This window comes from Erigeron canadensis, chromosome 7, assembly GCF_010389155.1.
Source record: "Erigeron canadensis isolate Cc75 chromosome 7, C_canadensis_v1, whole genome shotgun sequence".
Lineage (NCBI taxonomy): Eukaryota > Viridiplantae > Streptophyta > Magnoliopsida > Asterales > Asteraceae > Erigeron > Erigeron canadensis.
Genome location: NC_057767.1, coordinates 31,573,677 through 31,588,666, shown reverse-complemented (window position 1 = coordinate 31,588,666; position 14,990 = coordinate 31,573,677). Strand labels below are relative to the sequence as shown.

Below are 14,990 nucleotides of genomic sequence, written 5' to 3'. Positions count from 1 at the left end.
GATGTGGCACCACACTCAACACCACCGCCAACGTTCCACCACGCGTCGTGGTATGAAAACGAGTGGTCACACCACGCACTCGACCATCCAATCCTTGCATGCATATCGAGGTCCAACGGTTGGAATTTGAAACTTTTGAGCCGTTTGCTTTTCTTTTTTTTTTCTCTTTTACCTTTTCACCTTTCCTATATATACTACACACTACATATTTACACACAACTCTCTAATTTTAAATACTTTACCTTCTAATACAAATCTCATTTTACTACAGGCTAACAATCCAATGAACCTTGGTGATGTTAAAATGGCGATCCAAGTCCACCTGAATTACGACTCGAGACACCGCACTGTAGTAAACAACGTCATTCAGAGCGTGTCTGAAAACAAGGCCGCTTACCAAGCCCAGATCGACCAACTGATGGCTCCCAATCGGGTTCTTAACCTTAACGAAAGTGAGTATCTCGTGTATCTTCATCAGAAGATGGATTGGCTGAATCAAGTTATTTTTTAGCTTACCACCGCCTCTACGACTTTGACATCCACGTTAGACCACGGGGTGTTCTGGCAAGGCAATGTCGGTGATGGTGAGGATGTACCTTACTACTCTGACCCGGGGGAGGAGTACGTATCTCCTCCACCTGGCGACATTGTCGGGTCACCTGAACCATACCGCTACATTTATCGTAACAACGGTGATAGTACTGTGGACTCGGACTATTCCGAGTGTTAGTATTTATGTATTTTAAAGTTATTATGTTAGTTATGTTTTTATTTATTATGTAATGTTTTTGTAATGTTTTTTAAGTATTATGTATGTTTTATTTTTATTTATTATGTAATGTTTTTAATTTAATGAAAATTGAATGTTTAAATAAAATGAAAATTGTAAAATGAGTGGTGAAGTGAGTGGTCGGATGTCAATGAAATTTGAATGAGTCATGAGTGAGTAGTGAAATTGAGGTGACATAATATAATTAGTTAAAAATAAGTGGTGAAAAAAGAAGTGGGAGGTTGTCAACCCTTTAAATCCTTCACATGACCTCTCCATATGTAAACATTTGCACTATTTATTTATTGTACGTAAAAAGAAATAATCTCTCTGCGTATAATTGGTGAGTGCTAGGAAGAGTTATTATAGGAAATGTAAGGATCATAAAAAAGGATATCATACCTATTGAAGTAAAGAGACAATTGCCTTTTTTTTTTATTTTCACGTAACAACAAAAATTATAAAATTTGTTGTTATTTAATTACATGAGAAATATAGATAATGGTTTGTGAGTGATATATCTACAATATATTTTGGTTATCTATAACAATGTATGTTTTACACATTTGTATACTGTGTAGTAAAATATATATTTTTGTTGTAGATGGGTAAAAATATGTTGTAGATATATTACTTTCCTTTGTAAAAGGATATGCAAGGTTGTCTGTGGTGAGGTAGATATTATTTTCCCGATTAAAGAAACCATCTTGATTTGATTTCGAATACTGGTAAAAAAACGATGACTTCAATTTAAGAGGTTTGATGAAAACAGATTTAGTATCGATTGATTTATTATCGGTGAAACCACCCTTAGTTCTGAATTACTAGATCATTATGCTTTTTGTAGATGGTGGATAATAATATTAGAATAAAAAATTACAATAGAACAAATCCTTATGAGAATGCTTAAAAGTTAATAAACCCCCTCCATCCTATTAAAAGATAGATGCATCTATTGATAGATGGTGTAGGTAAGAGTAAGTTAACTTTATTAAAGATATATATAGGTATGTATTAAGGGGAATGTATAAAAATAAAATAGTGAATATAAGGGACAGACATTTTAGGGTTATCAACTAACTAATTGTAAAAAATGAAGAATACAAATGTTTTATTAAAAAATGAAAAATACAAATGTTTTATAATATATTCCCTCCGTCATACTAGAATTGTCTAGTTTTAAATTTTCAAAGTCTTTCTTTTATAACTTTGACCCTAATTACTTTTTATTGCATTATATAAAACTTGATGAAAATTATACTAAATAGAAATATATCTAAAACTCAATCAGTTCATATATTTTTCATCAAGTATTATAGAATACAAGCAAAAATATTTAACGTCAAAGATACAAAATAAAGACTTTGAAAATTCAAAACTAGACACTTCTAGTAAGACGGAGGTAATAATATAGCATAAAATAAATAATTACTCACAACTCTATGGAAAATTAAAAACTAGACCAGCTTTTGATCATCTCTTATATCATATAGAAATGAGTACAATTGGCAAGGCTTCACAACTCTATAATGAGATGTTCATTGATGTTATTATTCGATTATACAAAACAAGTAACTAACACCCAATGCAGTTTTTCGTGGATTTTAGGTCAAATACCGTGATGATGTTTGGGGATGATTGATATGTAAACAGTTTTACCACTCCTTAAGGTAGAGAGTCTGCTAATAATATTTATCTAAGATAAAAAAAGAGAACTTCGGCTCAAAATAGGAGGGAGAATACTGTTTTTTAAGGAGCAAAAAAGTTGACAACTTGAGACCGATGTTTTAGAAAAATAAAATTATGCGAAAAAAGAAAGAAATATGACACTTTTTTAGGATTGGAAACAAGAAAATAAAAAGCAGAAGAGATAGAGATATGAAATTAAAAGTCGAAATTTAACCGCGGTGTTTTTGACCTAAATGATATAGTTACCAGTAGTTAACCATATTATCCCGCCACATATCTTATCATTTTACATCACTTTTATTCATCCATTATCTCTCTGTAATGGAATCTCTGTCTATTGGCCTATCATCTTCCCCAAAAACCACCTCCATTTTCAAAACCCCAAAACCAATTTTCCTTAAATTCACCCCAAATTCCATTCATATCAACAAAAAACATCCCAAATCAACCAACCCATTTCTCCAAATCAAAACCCCATCTCTAAAAATCCAAACTTTATCATTTCTGTTCACCACATTTCACTCCCCACTATCTTTACTTGCTTCCGAAAACCAACCGCCAGTTTTCGCAGACTCGGCGAAAATCAACTTAGAACAAATTGTGGTCTCAATTGATGATTTTTTTAACAAGTATCCGTTTTTTGTAGCTGGGGTTGTTTTTATTTGGTTGTATGTTATTCCTGTTAGCCAAGAGTATTTAAGAAAGTATAAATATATTTCTGCCATTGATGCTTTTAAGAAAATTAAAGATGACCCGAATGCTCAAATGTTGGATATAAGGGATGGCAAGACTTTACGGGTTTTGGGTTCGCCGAATTTGAAGATTTTTGGTAAGAATGTGGTGCAGGTTGAGTTCGTTGAGGGTGATGATGATGAGGGGTTTGTTAAGAAAGTTAAGGAGCAGTTTGAGGATTATCAGAATACTAGTGTTTATATTCTTGACAAGTGAGTTTTTGCATATTGTTTTATAAGTTTTAATTTATTTAATGATAATATTGTGTATTTTGTATTTGTTGGTACTTTGTAGCATACTATAGTGATCTGCATTTTAACATGAATTAAAAATGTTTAGTTTGCGATCAAGTGGAAAACTTGATCACCCGTTAAGTTTATTTGTGTTTGTATGCAAGAAAATGTGAAATTAAGATAAAACTGAATCTTTGACATTAGTTTTATGGAATTCGATGAGTGTTGATAGTTAGCATAATGAAGATCAATATCCTTGGTTCTTCAATCCAAATGAGAAATTAATGCATAAATAGCACCAAGATGCTGATAGTGATCCTGTTTAGATAGTGAAGTTTTGACTGGTTTAGTTATGAATATTGTGTATTTTGCATTTGTTGGTACTTTGTAGCTAAGTATAGTGATCTGCAATTTGACATGAATTAAAAATGTTAGTTTGCGATTGTAGGTGAAAAAGTTGATCACCCGTTAAAGTTTATTTGTGTTTGTGTTGCATATAATGTGAACTTGAGATAAAACTGAATCTTTGACATATTTTCAATGGAAATTAGATCAGTGTTGATAGTTAGCATAGTTAAAGCTCAACATCCATCTTTACTCTAAATGGGAAATTAATGCATAAATAGCACTAAGATGCTGATAATGATCCGGTCTTGTTGCATACATATGATGGGAAATTGATCTTTAATATAATAAGTAAAGTTAAGTATGGTAGTTCTTTTGGGTGCATTTTAAAAGGAATAGTTGTGGCATTGTGTTTTGCAAGAATTTAAGAATCTCACCTATAGTATATCGTTGCAACAACTGTAGAGGTGACCACATTGCACAACCCTTTATCATTTACTGCAATTGTGATTTTGTATATGTGAGATTAACTATCCTGATAATATACTGTAGTAATTATTAGAGGTAAAATCTTTGACCCTTTTAGTTATTTATATTTCTACTTGGGTTATGATTTATCCCCAATGAGTCAAATGGCTTGAACAGTCAAACAAGTTGAAAATCACCCAAATTGCATTTTAGTGCTATAGCATCTTATACTGGTTTTATCCCAACGGTTGAATAGTCAAATATGTTGGAACTTGAAAGTTACTTAAGTTTCATTTTAGTGTTTAAAGCCTCTGATATTGCTTATTTATTAAAATATAGCATAATTGTAATATGATCGTATTTAAAAGGGAAAGCTGCAAGTAGGGTCAAATGCCTAAACCAAGGGGTCAGACTTGGTGAGGAACACTGGGAGCCTATCCGACATACCCCTCACAAAATTAGTTATTTCAACAAAAAAAAAAAAGAAGAAAAAGTGTCTTCAAGAGCAATGTTGTGGGTCAATCCACCCTGTTGCAAGTCAACTTGCTGCATTCCAAAACCTGTTTTGTCGCATTACATGACCCAACCAGCCCCCCATATTACCACGTTTAGTGATTATTATGAAAGTGAGAATGTATTATGTACACTTTATCGTTCTTTGAGTATGTGGGTTATTGTATATAGCAATTAAACAGTTCAACTTAAACTGATGACCACACCGGGTCAACCAAAAAACCAGTTTTTAAAACATTTGTCAAACTTATACAAAAAGGGTGATGCCGTCTACCAAGAAATGAATATTGTTTCTACTACACCTCCCACCTCACACTCCAATTTACTTGAAAGTGGCTGTGTTTCTCCATTTTATTTTATCTTCAATTATGCCTTTGCATCTTCTCTTTTCCTGAGAAGTCTCTGTTTTTGATTCATTTTTTTTGTCTGTAAGGTAGTTTTGATGGTAACTCCATGAACGTAGCTGAGTTATTGTTTAAGAATGGATTCAAAGAGGCTTATGCTATCCGAGGTGGAGTTAGAGGCAACAATGGATGGCTGGTACGATTCGCTTCTTCCTTACTCTAATGCTATATATTTTCTGCCACATACCATGATTATAACACAATGTGCTACGATTTTGGATCTTCACTGGATACATATGTTAGTGAATCAACCATTGGATAATAGCCCAGTGGCCACCAGCCGCCACTTTCCAGGGGAGGTCTTGGGTTCGAGTCTTGCCAAAAGCAAACTTGAGATAATCAGGAGATTATTAAATGATTGAGAATCACTTGGACACTAGCCTGGCTAGGGGATTTGTGGGTACCAAATAGTACATGGGATCAGGGTGTTTCCATCCAATTACCCTAGATGTTAGTGAATCTAGAAAACACATGAGCAAACCACTGGGTGGTGGTCGTTGGTTGAGCATGTGTTTCCAAAAGGGTGAAACTCCCTGGAGGTCACAGGTTCAATTCATAGTTCCTTCAGAAAAGATACCCTAGTTGCCACAAAAGCTCACCAGCTTTGACTTTGCGTTCGCAAAGCGAGTCAGCTCTTTAACTCTTGGCCACAGAGGATACCCATGTTTACAAAAAAAAAAAAAAACACATGAGCACAAGAATTAGGGGCTTTTGGATATGCTTTTGATAAGTGATCAATCCAACGTAAAGAATCCGAATTCTTGTTAGGGCTATATAGGTAGTTTAACATTTTTCTCCGTAACAGAAGTTTTTTTTACTAACACCTTGCATGCTTCTCCAAATCTGATTTTTTGACCTTTGAGAATCAGAAAGTTTGAAGGATCATAACCTTTTCTGTTTTACACAAACATTAAAACTGATAAGCAGCTTTAACAGATAACTGAAGCCTCCCTTATAGTTGTCCAATCGTAATTTAGCACTATTAATGACCGTGGAACGTCAGTAGAATTCATACTAGTTGAAAAGGTACAATTTTTTCAAAAGAAGTGAGCATGCAGTTCCCTTCAAAAATAGTCCTTTTTCCATTTTGTGGGATTTCTTGAGAATTGCAACGTTCAGTGGAGGATTCTGGATTGAAAACCATGTGGTTTCTTACCTATTCAAGGCAACCAGTTGAACCAGTCAAATTGATCAATCGGGCAGATTATGTTGATAAAAAAAGATAAGTCATATTGTTATGACGAGGTTAGAGATTGAAATTTTTCACAATTGTAACGTTATCAAAATCATCTCTTTTTTTTTAATAAATAAAACAGTAAATTTGATAAGTTAAGAGGTAAAATTAATATAATACAAAAGGGTTGCAATTTAGGTGTTTAGTTGATTAAGGGGTCCTTATAATTTGAAGAATAAAAAAATTGAGAGGGAAAATCTGGTAAAGGGGGTTTCCAACCCCTGACCTGCACATTCTGTAATGCTCTACCACATGCACTTGCCACCTGTAAACATCAATCCAGGCTTGGTTTTCTTAATAAGTTTTTTCCAAGAGGAATAGGTATGGGAATAAGAAAAGGTGAGGGTTGTAGCCAGAGAGGGAAGGAATGATGGAAAAGGAGAGGAAAGGTGGTCACTGGGGAGAAGGAAGAAAAGGTCGGTGGTCTGCCTGCCCACTTTTCCTATATTTCATATACACTTATTTTAGTTTTAGGTGTATTGGGTGATACTTGTGTGATAACTGAGTCAAATAAATAAGTGTTTGAGGGAAAGTTGAATGATAGTGATGTGGGCGAAGGAAGAGGGTGTAAGAAACTGATTTTCCTACGTCACAACAGCCCTTTCATTATTTCCCGTTGTTATTTACGGTTGCTTTGGTTAACAGGAAATTCAAGAAACGCTGCTCCCACCATCTGTACATATTTACCTTAAAGCGAAACTCAAAAAGTCAATTGAAGCAAACAATAATGGAGCCATCGAGCAAGAAAGTGAAGTCAAGAGCCAGCTAGCTACTGTAGCCGAAATTAAGCAAACTAATGGATATGCCAACACATCTGCTGAACAAAATACAAAATCGTTGTCTCCATACTCAATGGTAAGATCATGCTCTTTTTTTTGTCGACTTAATGACAGATATTAAAGATTCTAATCATGCAAAAAAATTTAAATTTGCAGTATCCCAATATGAAACCACCATCATCTCCAACTCCATCCAAGCCTCAATAATGAAGATGAGTCTTCAGAACAAATCACTGAGTTAACTCAAAAGCGGTCATTATTTCCAAAAACCATGGTATCAACAGGTTTTGACAGTCCTTGTTTCATTCGTTTCTTTTGGTCAGGTTAGAATTGAACTTAAGGCCTTAGTAAAGATGTATGTGAGTTATTGCATAGTGATATTTTGTTTTGTATAGTATTTTGGTCTCATACACCTCTTAGTCCATGAAAATGATTTTGTGAGATACTGAGATCTATGATGATGGGTTTTGATCAGGGATCTCTCACATGATTGCAAGCTCAAAATGAGTTTCACTTCTCGATAGAATTCATTTCAAGTCACGTAGATTATTTACACAAATGCACAATTATCATTTGAAAGTTATGGTAATGCATATATACGTTTTGTTCTGTAAAGCCACCATAGCACCACCAGCCCTTCAACGCGCTAGGGTCATCCCATCAGCCATCACTGCTAAAGTGGTTGTGTAGTTTATGGTGCTACTCTGCAGTCACCTGCCCAGTGCCCACCACTGCGGCTGCAGCGGTAGTGGGTGGTTCCTGGTTGTTATGCCTCTTTTTGTTTGTGAATCAAAATATGTACAGTAATTCCACTTTTCAACCAAATCTCCATTTGCAGTCCACTTGTATACATTTCAAAAAGATCAATCGACAGTTTGACACTTAAAAACACTTCTCAAGCATCACACTGTTCCATATTATCTTATGAGATTGTCTGAGATACATAATTGTGTTGTTGCCCACCCTTTATTTAAAGTGGCAATAGTAGTGTGGGATGCATAGTTGTGTTTGTGGATGAATTTGGGAGATGGGTCCAAACGCTATAGAGTGCTGACTGCTGAGTATGTGGTTAGATTAACTTATATATCAATCGTATATGGATTAAGGTAGTCAAAGACGAAGTCAGGCTTGAAGTGACATGACCTCATTAGCACCTTAAGGCGATAAATGAAAAAGGGAGATGCCCGGTTAAAAAAAAAGTGGTTAGCTTATATATGCTAGATTATAAATTTGGTTCCTTTTATTTTTCTCAACTAGTTACCCTTCCATTTTAATAGCCTACAACAATGTGGAGTATAATAATATAATGTAATCTTGATAGTAAATCTGGGGTATATTCGTCTGAAATTCACATGCGCTCGTCTTGAAGTTGAAGACAGATTGGTCTTGATCTGTGAAAAGTCTAGGGAGGGGAGGGGAGCGGAGCGGAGCGTTTTGTTAAAATATATAAATTCAATGACAGATTGGTCTTGATGTGTGAAATCCATATGCGCTTGTAAGCCTTTTCACTTGGTTCTACAATTTTTTTGAACATATATGCCAAGAGTTATTGTTTCTTGCACCTTTCACACTGTTAATTAAAGCATGCTTTACACGATTTAAAATTATTTTTCGAACTTCAAAAGTACGAAATTGAAATATATAATGAATATATATAATACACTTTTTTTTTCTTAATGTTGACACGATTTTCATTTTTCATCCCTAAACTGAAAAAGTAACAAAAGTAAACCTTGAACTTGGCAAGTTTTGTAATTTTTGTTTCTACGAGAAACGTCGTTAAAACTTATGCGTTAAAGTGAGGGTACCTTTGTCATTTACCACCCACTTCTATTCTTCTTCTTTTCATATCCTTTATTCATCCCAATACAACATATACATTCATAGATATAGATACAAACAATTAGATTCACGAGAAAAAAAAAAAGCAAATTATAAATATCACTCCCCACTATAACAGCATAACATGTCAAACCCGCCTCAAGCATCTGCATTTTCGTCAATGTTTGTCGGAGATGCATAAAAGTTATGACTTTTCACTTTTCATGTATCAATATGTTGTTATAAACACTTAAATAATGATAATTATTTATACATTGTATTAATATTAATTTTATGGACTATGCATGAAAGTGAAGCTTTTGAGTATTATAACATTGTTCACACGTTTAAGGTTACAACATATATTTTTTAGAGGTTACAACATATATATCTATATAATTATTAAAACAGTACGAATTCGAACGATTCTAGAGTATCTGCAAGTTAAAGCTAGCTTATAGCATTGCCATATATGATTAAATCCTACATGGCATTTTTATATATTCTTTATAATATTTTAACTATAAATTTTTAAATATATATATAGAGAAAATATGAAGTAAAATAAAAAACGTAGGATTTTATAAATGTTAAATATTATTTTGGTAAATATTTTCCCCCTTATATAGATTTTGTACAATTGTACTATATTTTCTTTAAAAACGGCATCTAGCTTTTGCTAAGAGATTTCCCAAGTGATAGTTAGTGATTTGTTATTCCATGTAAACATTTTACATCTGTTTACACGACATAAAAATATTCATTACCAATTAATGTATTCAAATATTTAAAATTCATGAGATAATAAAACATGTTTATAAAAAATCATATAGTAAATCTTTTTAACTATATGTTTATGATATTTATTTAAATTAAATGATAAAATTAAGAAAAGAATTAAATAAATCATATTTGTCACTAAATTTTATGTGTCATCTCCATATTTATCTTTGCCAATAATTATCTTGTATTTATGTATATCAAGTTTCATCTTTATTGAAATATGAAGAAATTTTAACAATACCCATATTTTATTTTGTCTAACGATGTACGATTTGTTAGATGAATTAGGTGAAATTTTATTATTTTAATAACTGAATGAAATTTGTTGTACAAATCGGTTTTCACATTTTTTATAAAAATATTTCTCAAAATGAATCATTCCTATAGAGGTAATGTTTAAAATGTGACTTGATAGATGTTCACAAAAATAACCAAATTAAAACCATCATTAGTCTAATACTCATATGACATCATACCAGATATTTCATACTGAGTATATAATTCTCCACTTAATAAAATGGTTGTATTAATAACTACAAAGGGCCAAGGAATAATATATAATTTAACACAAAATACTTTTTAACCATCATTAATGTTTATATCTAGATTAATTTGTTGCAATTTCTTTAATGACATTAATGTTTATATCTAGATTATAATTTTTTAAAACTTCTTTCACCATAATTTAAACGGCGTGTGGAAAACTTAAACAGTCATACCTAGTATATATATATATACACACCAATATATACTAAAACATGATTAAGATTTTTTTTTAATCAACATTTGGCATATTACTTACACGACACGTATCACTTTTATTTTAAGTAAAAAATATATTAATTCAAAGTTACCTAATACTTATCTAATACTAATCGATCTATCAATTTGATATGAATCTTCTTTTATATCTATCCTTTTATTATAATTGTTGTTGCATTGGGTTTTTGAACGACATAATTATTTATTGAATTTAGTTTCCATATATTAAATTTATAAAACAACTTAATAATGCTAACAATTAAATTAGATTACGGAGTAAATATTAAAATATAAATTATCTACCTATTATAGGTTTATGAATTTGTGTGTTTTTACGAATTTGTGTGTATTGGGATATATAAAGGAAAGAAGAAGAAAACGGCGGTAAATGACGAAAATATATCATTTTAACTGAGAAAATTAAACGTTGTTAGTCATGGGAAAAAAATTGGCAAGAATTGTCAAGTTCAAGGTGTTTTTTTGTTATTTTCTTCACTTCAAGGGTAAAAAAGAAAAATCATGACAACTCTAAGGACAGAAAGTGTAATTCTCCTAAATGTATAAAAAAGTGTTTTGGGGAGGGAAGCGTTTTGTTTAAGTTATGTCCGATTCGTCTTAGTCTTTGACATTCTCATGCGCTTGTCTCCCTCCCTCCGCTAATAAGGACGAATAATACAGTAATTAATTATAAAAGCTTTTTCGCCTGGTTTTACATTTATAGTGTATAATACTCGTAATATATACATACATACATACATAAAGTTATATTGTTTCGTGCAGTGCGCGCACCTTTCACACATGACACTCATCTCATCTTTTTCTTCCTTTCTTCTTAGCCAATAAACAACCTTACAAATTATTAAATTGATCCTTAAAAATAATCATCTATTCACAACTACTCTTCATTTCATAGTCTTCTTGTTCTTCTTTTTCAACTCTCCATTTCAGTTCCTTTTTCAGTTGTTTATTCATTCATTCACTATCAATTCAGTATATATAATCTCATTGTAGGTCGTCTTTGATTTTTGTTTCATCAGAATATCCTTTTTTCTTCTTCGATCTGTTAAGTTATCGTCTCATGCTTGGTATGTTATAGCTTCCTGTTTATAAACCCTGGCTACTTTTATCTTTCACTACTACGAGTCATAAATTTCATATCCCAACTAATCACAAAAAAAAAGAAGAAGAATTAGTGATGGCGGATGTGGTTGCTGGTCCCGTGGTTGGGAAAGCAGTGGACACGTTGTTTGATGTGGCAAAAAAGAAGATTGGTTACATGTGGAATTGCAAACAAAATGTTGAGAAATTAAAGAATGAAGTTGATAGCCTCAAAGTTATGACGAGGCAGGTTGAACAACAAATTGGTATTGCCAGAGGTAAAGGTGATAATCTCATTGTTGGTGTGGAAGAGTGGTTAGGCAAGGCAGGGGATGAGATATCCAAAGCCGAAGCGTTTCTGGGAGAATTTGTTAATGCCAAGAAGACGTGCTTCAAAATAGGAATGTGTGGTAACTGGGCCACCCTATATCATTACGGTAAGGCAGCAACCGAGATGATGACTCCTCTTAAGGAGCACAAAGAAAGTGGCACGCAATTTGTGACTTGTGTCTCTGTTGAAACTCTCCCCCCTACGCAACTAGACGTTTACCAAACAAAGAATCTTGAAGATCTGGATACCCACACTTCAGCTCTTAAAGCTATCATTGCTGCTCTTGAAGATGAAAGCAAACAAATCATTGGAATCTATGGCTTAGGTGGTGTTGGCAAAACAACAATAGCCAAGGAAGTCGTTGCCAAAATAAAGCATCTATTTGACGATGTTGCTTTTACAACTGTTTCCCAAACTGTAAAAGCTCAAGAGATTAAGAAAGATATTGAAAATGCAACAAAGCGGATAATGAACGGGGACAAAATTCTAATCATATTAGACGATCTCTGGGAGCCAGTCGATCTAGAAGAATTGTGCATTCCTATTAACCGCACGAAATGCAGAATTTTGCTAACGTCTAGAAACGAAGATGTGTGTGAGAAAATGAACTCTCAAATTAAAATTTGTGTGAACTCTTTGCCAACAGAAGAAGCATGGATTCTTTTCAAACGTGTTGTTGGTGAAAGAGTGGAGACTGAAGTTGATCTGAAGCCGATTGCAGCCAAGGTTGCTAAAGAGTGTGGTGGTTTGCCGCTTCTCGTTAAGGCTGTAGGCAATGCTTTGAAAAACAAAAGCATCGGTTCATGGCAAGCAGCTCTTTCTCGACTACAGAAAGCCGCACCATAGGAAATAGATCCGGATATACGGAAAGCCTTTACTCGTTTGCAGCTAAGCTATAACTACCTTGAAAGTGAAGAAGCCAAGTCGTGCTTCTTGCTCTGTAGCATGTTCCCTGAAGACTGTGATATTGAGTTGAAAGACTTGGTATTTTATATGGTGGGCTTAGAAAAATTTGATAACCTTGAGAGCATGGAGGATGCAAGATACAGGGTTCAAAATGCAGTGAATATGCTCACATCTTCTTGCTTGTTGTTGAATACCGAACGCGAAGGCTATACCAAAATGCATGATGTTGTTCGTGATGTAGCATTGCTAATTTCAGCTCAAGGTAAAAAAAGATACTGGGTGGAAGCTGGTAAAGGTTTGACAAAATGGGAGCCACGAAACAAAAGCTTAGAAAGCTATACGGGTATTTCACTCATGCAAAACTGGATCTCCAATCTTCCAGTCTGCGAGGTTCATACATCAAGCATTGACATTTTCCTTGTTAATGACAACATGGAATTGTCAATGATTTCTGATAAATTCATTGAGGGCATGAAAGAAGTCAAAGTATTAGATATCAAGAATTGTCATATTACACACCTTCCACAATCATTGAAGCTGCTCACAAAACTTCGCATGCTCAATCTCAGTGGCAATAAATCTCTCAATGAGATTTCTGTTCTTGGGGAGATGAAAGAGCTTGAGATTCTAATTCTCAATCGTACTGGAATCGAAGAAATTCCTAAAGAGATTGGTCGGTTGGTGAACTTAAGGCAGCTTGAAGTTAATAGGTGTTTTAATATGACTCATGTAACGCCGGGTGTGATTTCAAAGCTCGAGAACTTGGAAGAGTTGTGCATCGACCTTAGCAAGGTGAGTGAAGGAGTTAATGGTTGTATTGTTGTTGAGGTTATGAAGTTGTCAAAGCTCACATATTTGGATCTAATGGTGAATAGTATTGACATTATTCCTGAAGGTGATTTTAAAATAGAAAATCTTAAAGGATTTTTTGTTCAAATTGGAGGTTTCTATCGATATAATGAGCCTAAGAGCTCAGATCGTTATCTAATTATTTCAAGTCAACATCTTGTGATTCCGTTAGTGAAGTGGTTAAAGAAACTGATTGAGAGAAGTCCTATTACAATCCTACAAAGAATTGAAAAACTAGATAATATCATTCCGACCTTGTATCATGAAGGTTTCAATAACTTAGAGCATATTGAGCTGGATGCTTGCCCTAATGTGTCATGCTTAGTGGATGATGATGATGATGGTACAAAAACAGAGGAAAAGTTTTTCATGGAGCTTAAAAAACTTAGATTGACAGAGCTAAAAAATTTGAGGGTGTTATGGAAACGCCATGTAAGTCTTACTAACTTAGTCACTCTTTATATCAGAGGTTGTGAGAAGTTAAAAAGAGTATTTACAGTCCGTGTAGCACAAGACCTTGTCAATCTCAAAGACCTAAGTATCACAAATTCCACAATTTTAGAGGAAGTGATTTGGGGTGGAGATGATGAATCTGAAAATATTATTGCGTTTCCTTCCCTTGCCCAGATATCCCTTAAGGGTTTATGGGGACTTAAAAGCTTCTACTCAGGCGGGAGTGAGAATTGTAGCATCACATATCCATCTTTGGTGGATGTTGAAATAAGTAACTGTTTTAGTATGAAGATATGGGGACATGGAACCCATGAAACACCCAAGCTCAAAAGCATATTGGTTCTGAGAGCTGGGCGAAGATTACAGCTAGATGGACCTAATGCCATCAATGATGTTTTGCCAAAGGTAATAAATTTAATTATTGATTCTTCCATTAATTCAAGTGCCAAAGGTAATAAATCCATATTTTGTTGTAATTTTACTTTTATTTGTGTATTTATTTTCAGATAAAACCAATTGAAGATGCTGAAGATGAAGAAGAGTGGAATTACAAGAACTACTGAATACCTCTTCATTCATTGCTCCACAGCCTCCAAATCTGGGAATTCTTCAATACCTGGTGGATGATTGCTGACCCGAATCTTTGGACTATAAGTTGTATCATTACCTCGGGTCTCTCAAAAAAAAAGTAGTTGTATCGTTACCGTAATGAAATCTTCTTTAATTACTCTAGCAAACAGCCCGAAATCATCATGGAAAACATCAAACTCTTATCACACAATTGGATCACAGATTGGGTAGAGTATTTAGCAGTTTATATT

The 14,990-nt window shown here is 33.8% G+C and overlaps 3 protein-coding genes across 3 annotated transcripts; all 3 read left to right on the top strand.

The window, feature by feature from the left end:
* The first annotated feature begins 304 nt into the window (after positions 1-304).
* LOC122609309 (rhodanese-like domain-containing protein 4A, chloroplastic) lies at positions 305-7,689 on the top strand. Its single transcript, XM_043782360.1, has 6 exons — positions 305-452; positions 570-703; positions 2,711-3,402; positions 5,187-5,289; positions 7,033-7,242; positions 7,323-7,689. The coding sequence occupies exons 1-6, from the start codon at positions 305-307 to the stop codon at positions 7,371-7,373; spliced, it is 1,338 nt and encodes a 445-aa protein (XP_043638295.1). The 3' UTR covers positions 7,374-7,689.
* A 4,038-nt stretch (positions 7,690-11,727) lies between these two features.
* LOC122609308 (probable disease resistance protein At1g61310) lies at positions 11,728-12,807 on the top strand. Its single transcript, XM_043782359.1, has one exon. It carries the CDS (start codon positions 11,728-11,730, stop codon positions 12,805-12,807), a length of 1,080 nt encoding a protein of 359 aa, XP_043638294.1.
* A 99-nt stretch (positions 12,808-12,906) lies between these two features.
* LOC122609307 (leucine-rich repeat and death domain-containing protein 1-like) lies at positions 12,907-14,973 on the top strand. The gene is made up of 2 exons (XM_043782358.1): positions 12,907-14,574; positions 14,676-14,973. Exons 1-2 carry the CDS (start codon positions 12,907-12,909, stop codon positions 14,730-14,732), a joined length of 1,725 nt encoding a protein of 574 aa, XP_043638293.1. The 3' UTR covers positions 14,733-14,973.
* Positions 14,974-14,990: the final 17 nt, after the last annotated feature.

Coding starts and splice junctions, on each gene's coding strand:
- LOC122609307 (XM_043782358.1), top strand. CDS start 12,907: ATGTTCCCTGAAGACTGTGATATTGAGTTGAAAGACTTGGTATTTTAT. Junction 14,575..14,675: donor TCAATGATGTTTTGCCAAAG/GTAATAAATTTA, acceptor ATTTATTTTCAG/ATAAAACCAATTGAAGATGC.
- LOC122609308 (XM_043782359.1), top strand. CDS start 11,728: ATGGCGGATGTGGTTGCTGGTCCCGTGGTTGGGAAAGCAGTGGACACG.
- LOC122609309 (XM_043782360.1), top strand. CDS start 305: ATGGCGATCCAAGTCCACCTGAATTACGACTCGAGACACCGCACTGTA. Junction 453..569: donor GGTTCTTAACCTTAACGAAA/GTGAGTATCTCG, acceptor TGTTCTGGCAAG/GCAATGTCGGTGATGGTGAG. Junction 7,243..7,322: donor CGTTGTCTCCATACTCAATG/GTAAGATCATGC, acceptor TTAAATTTGCAG/TATCCCAATATGAAACCACC.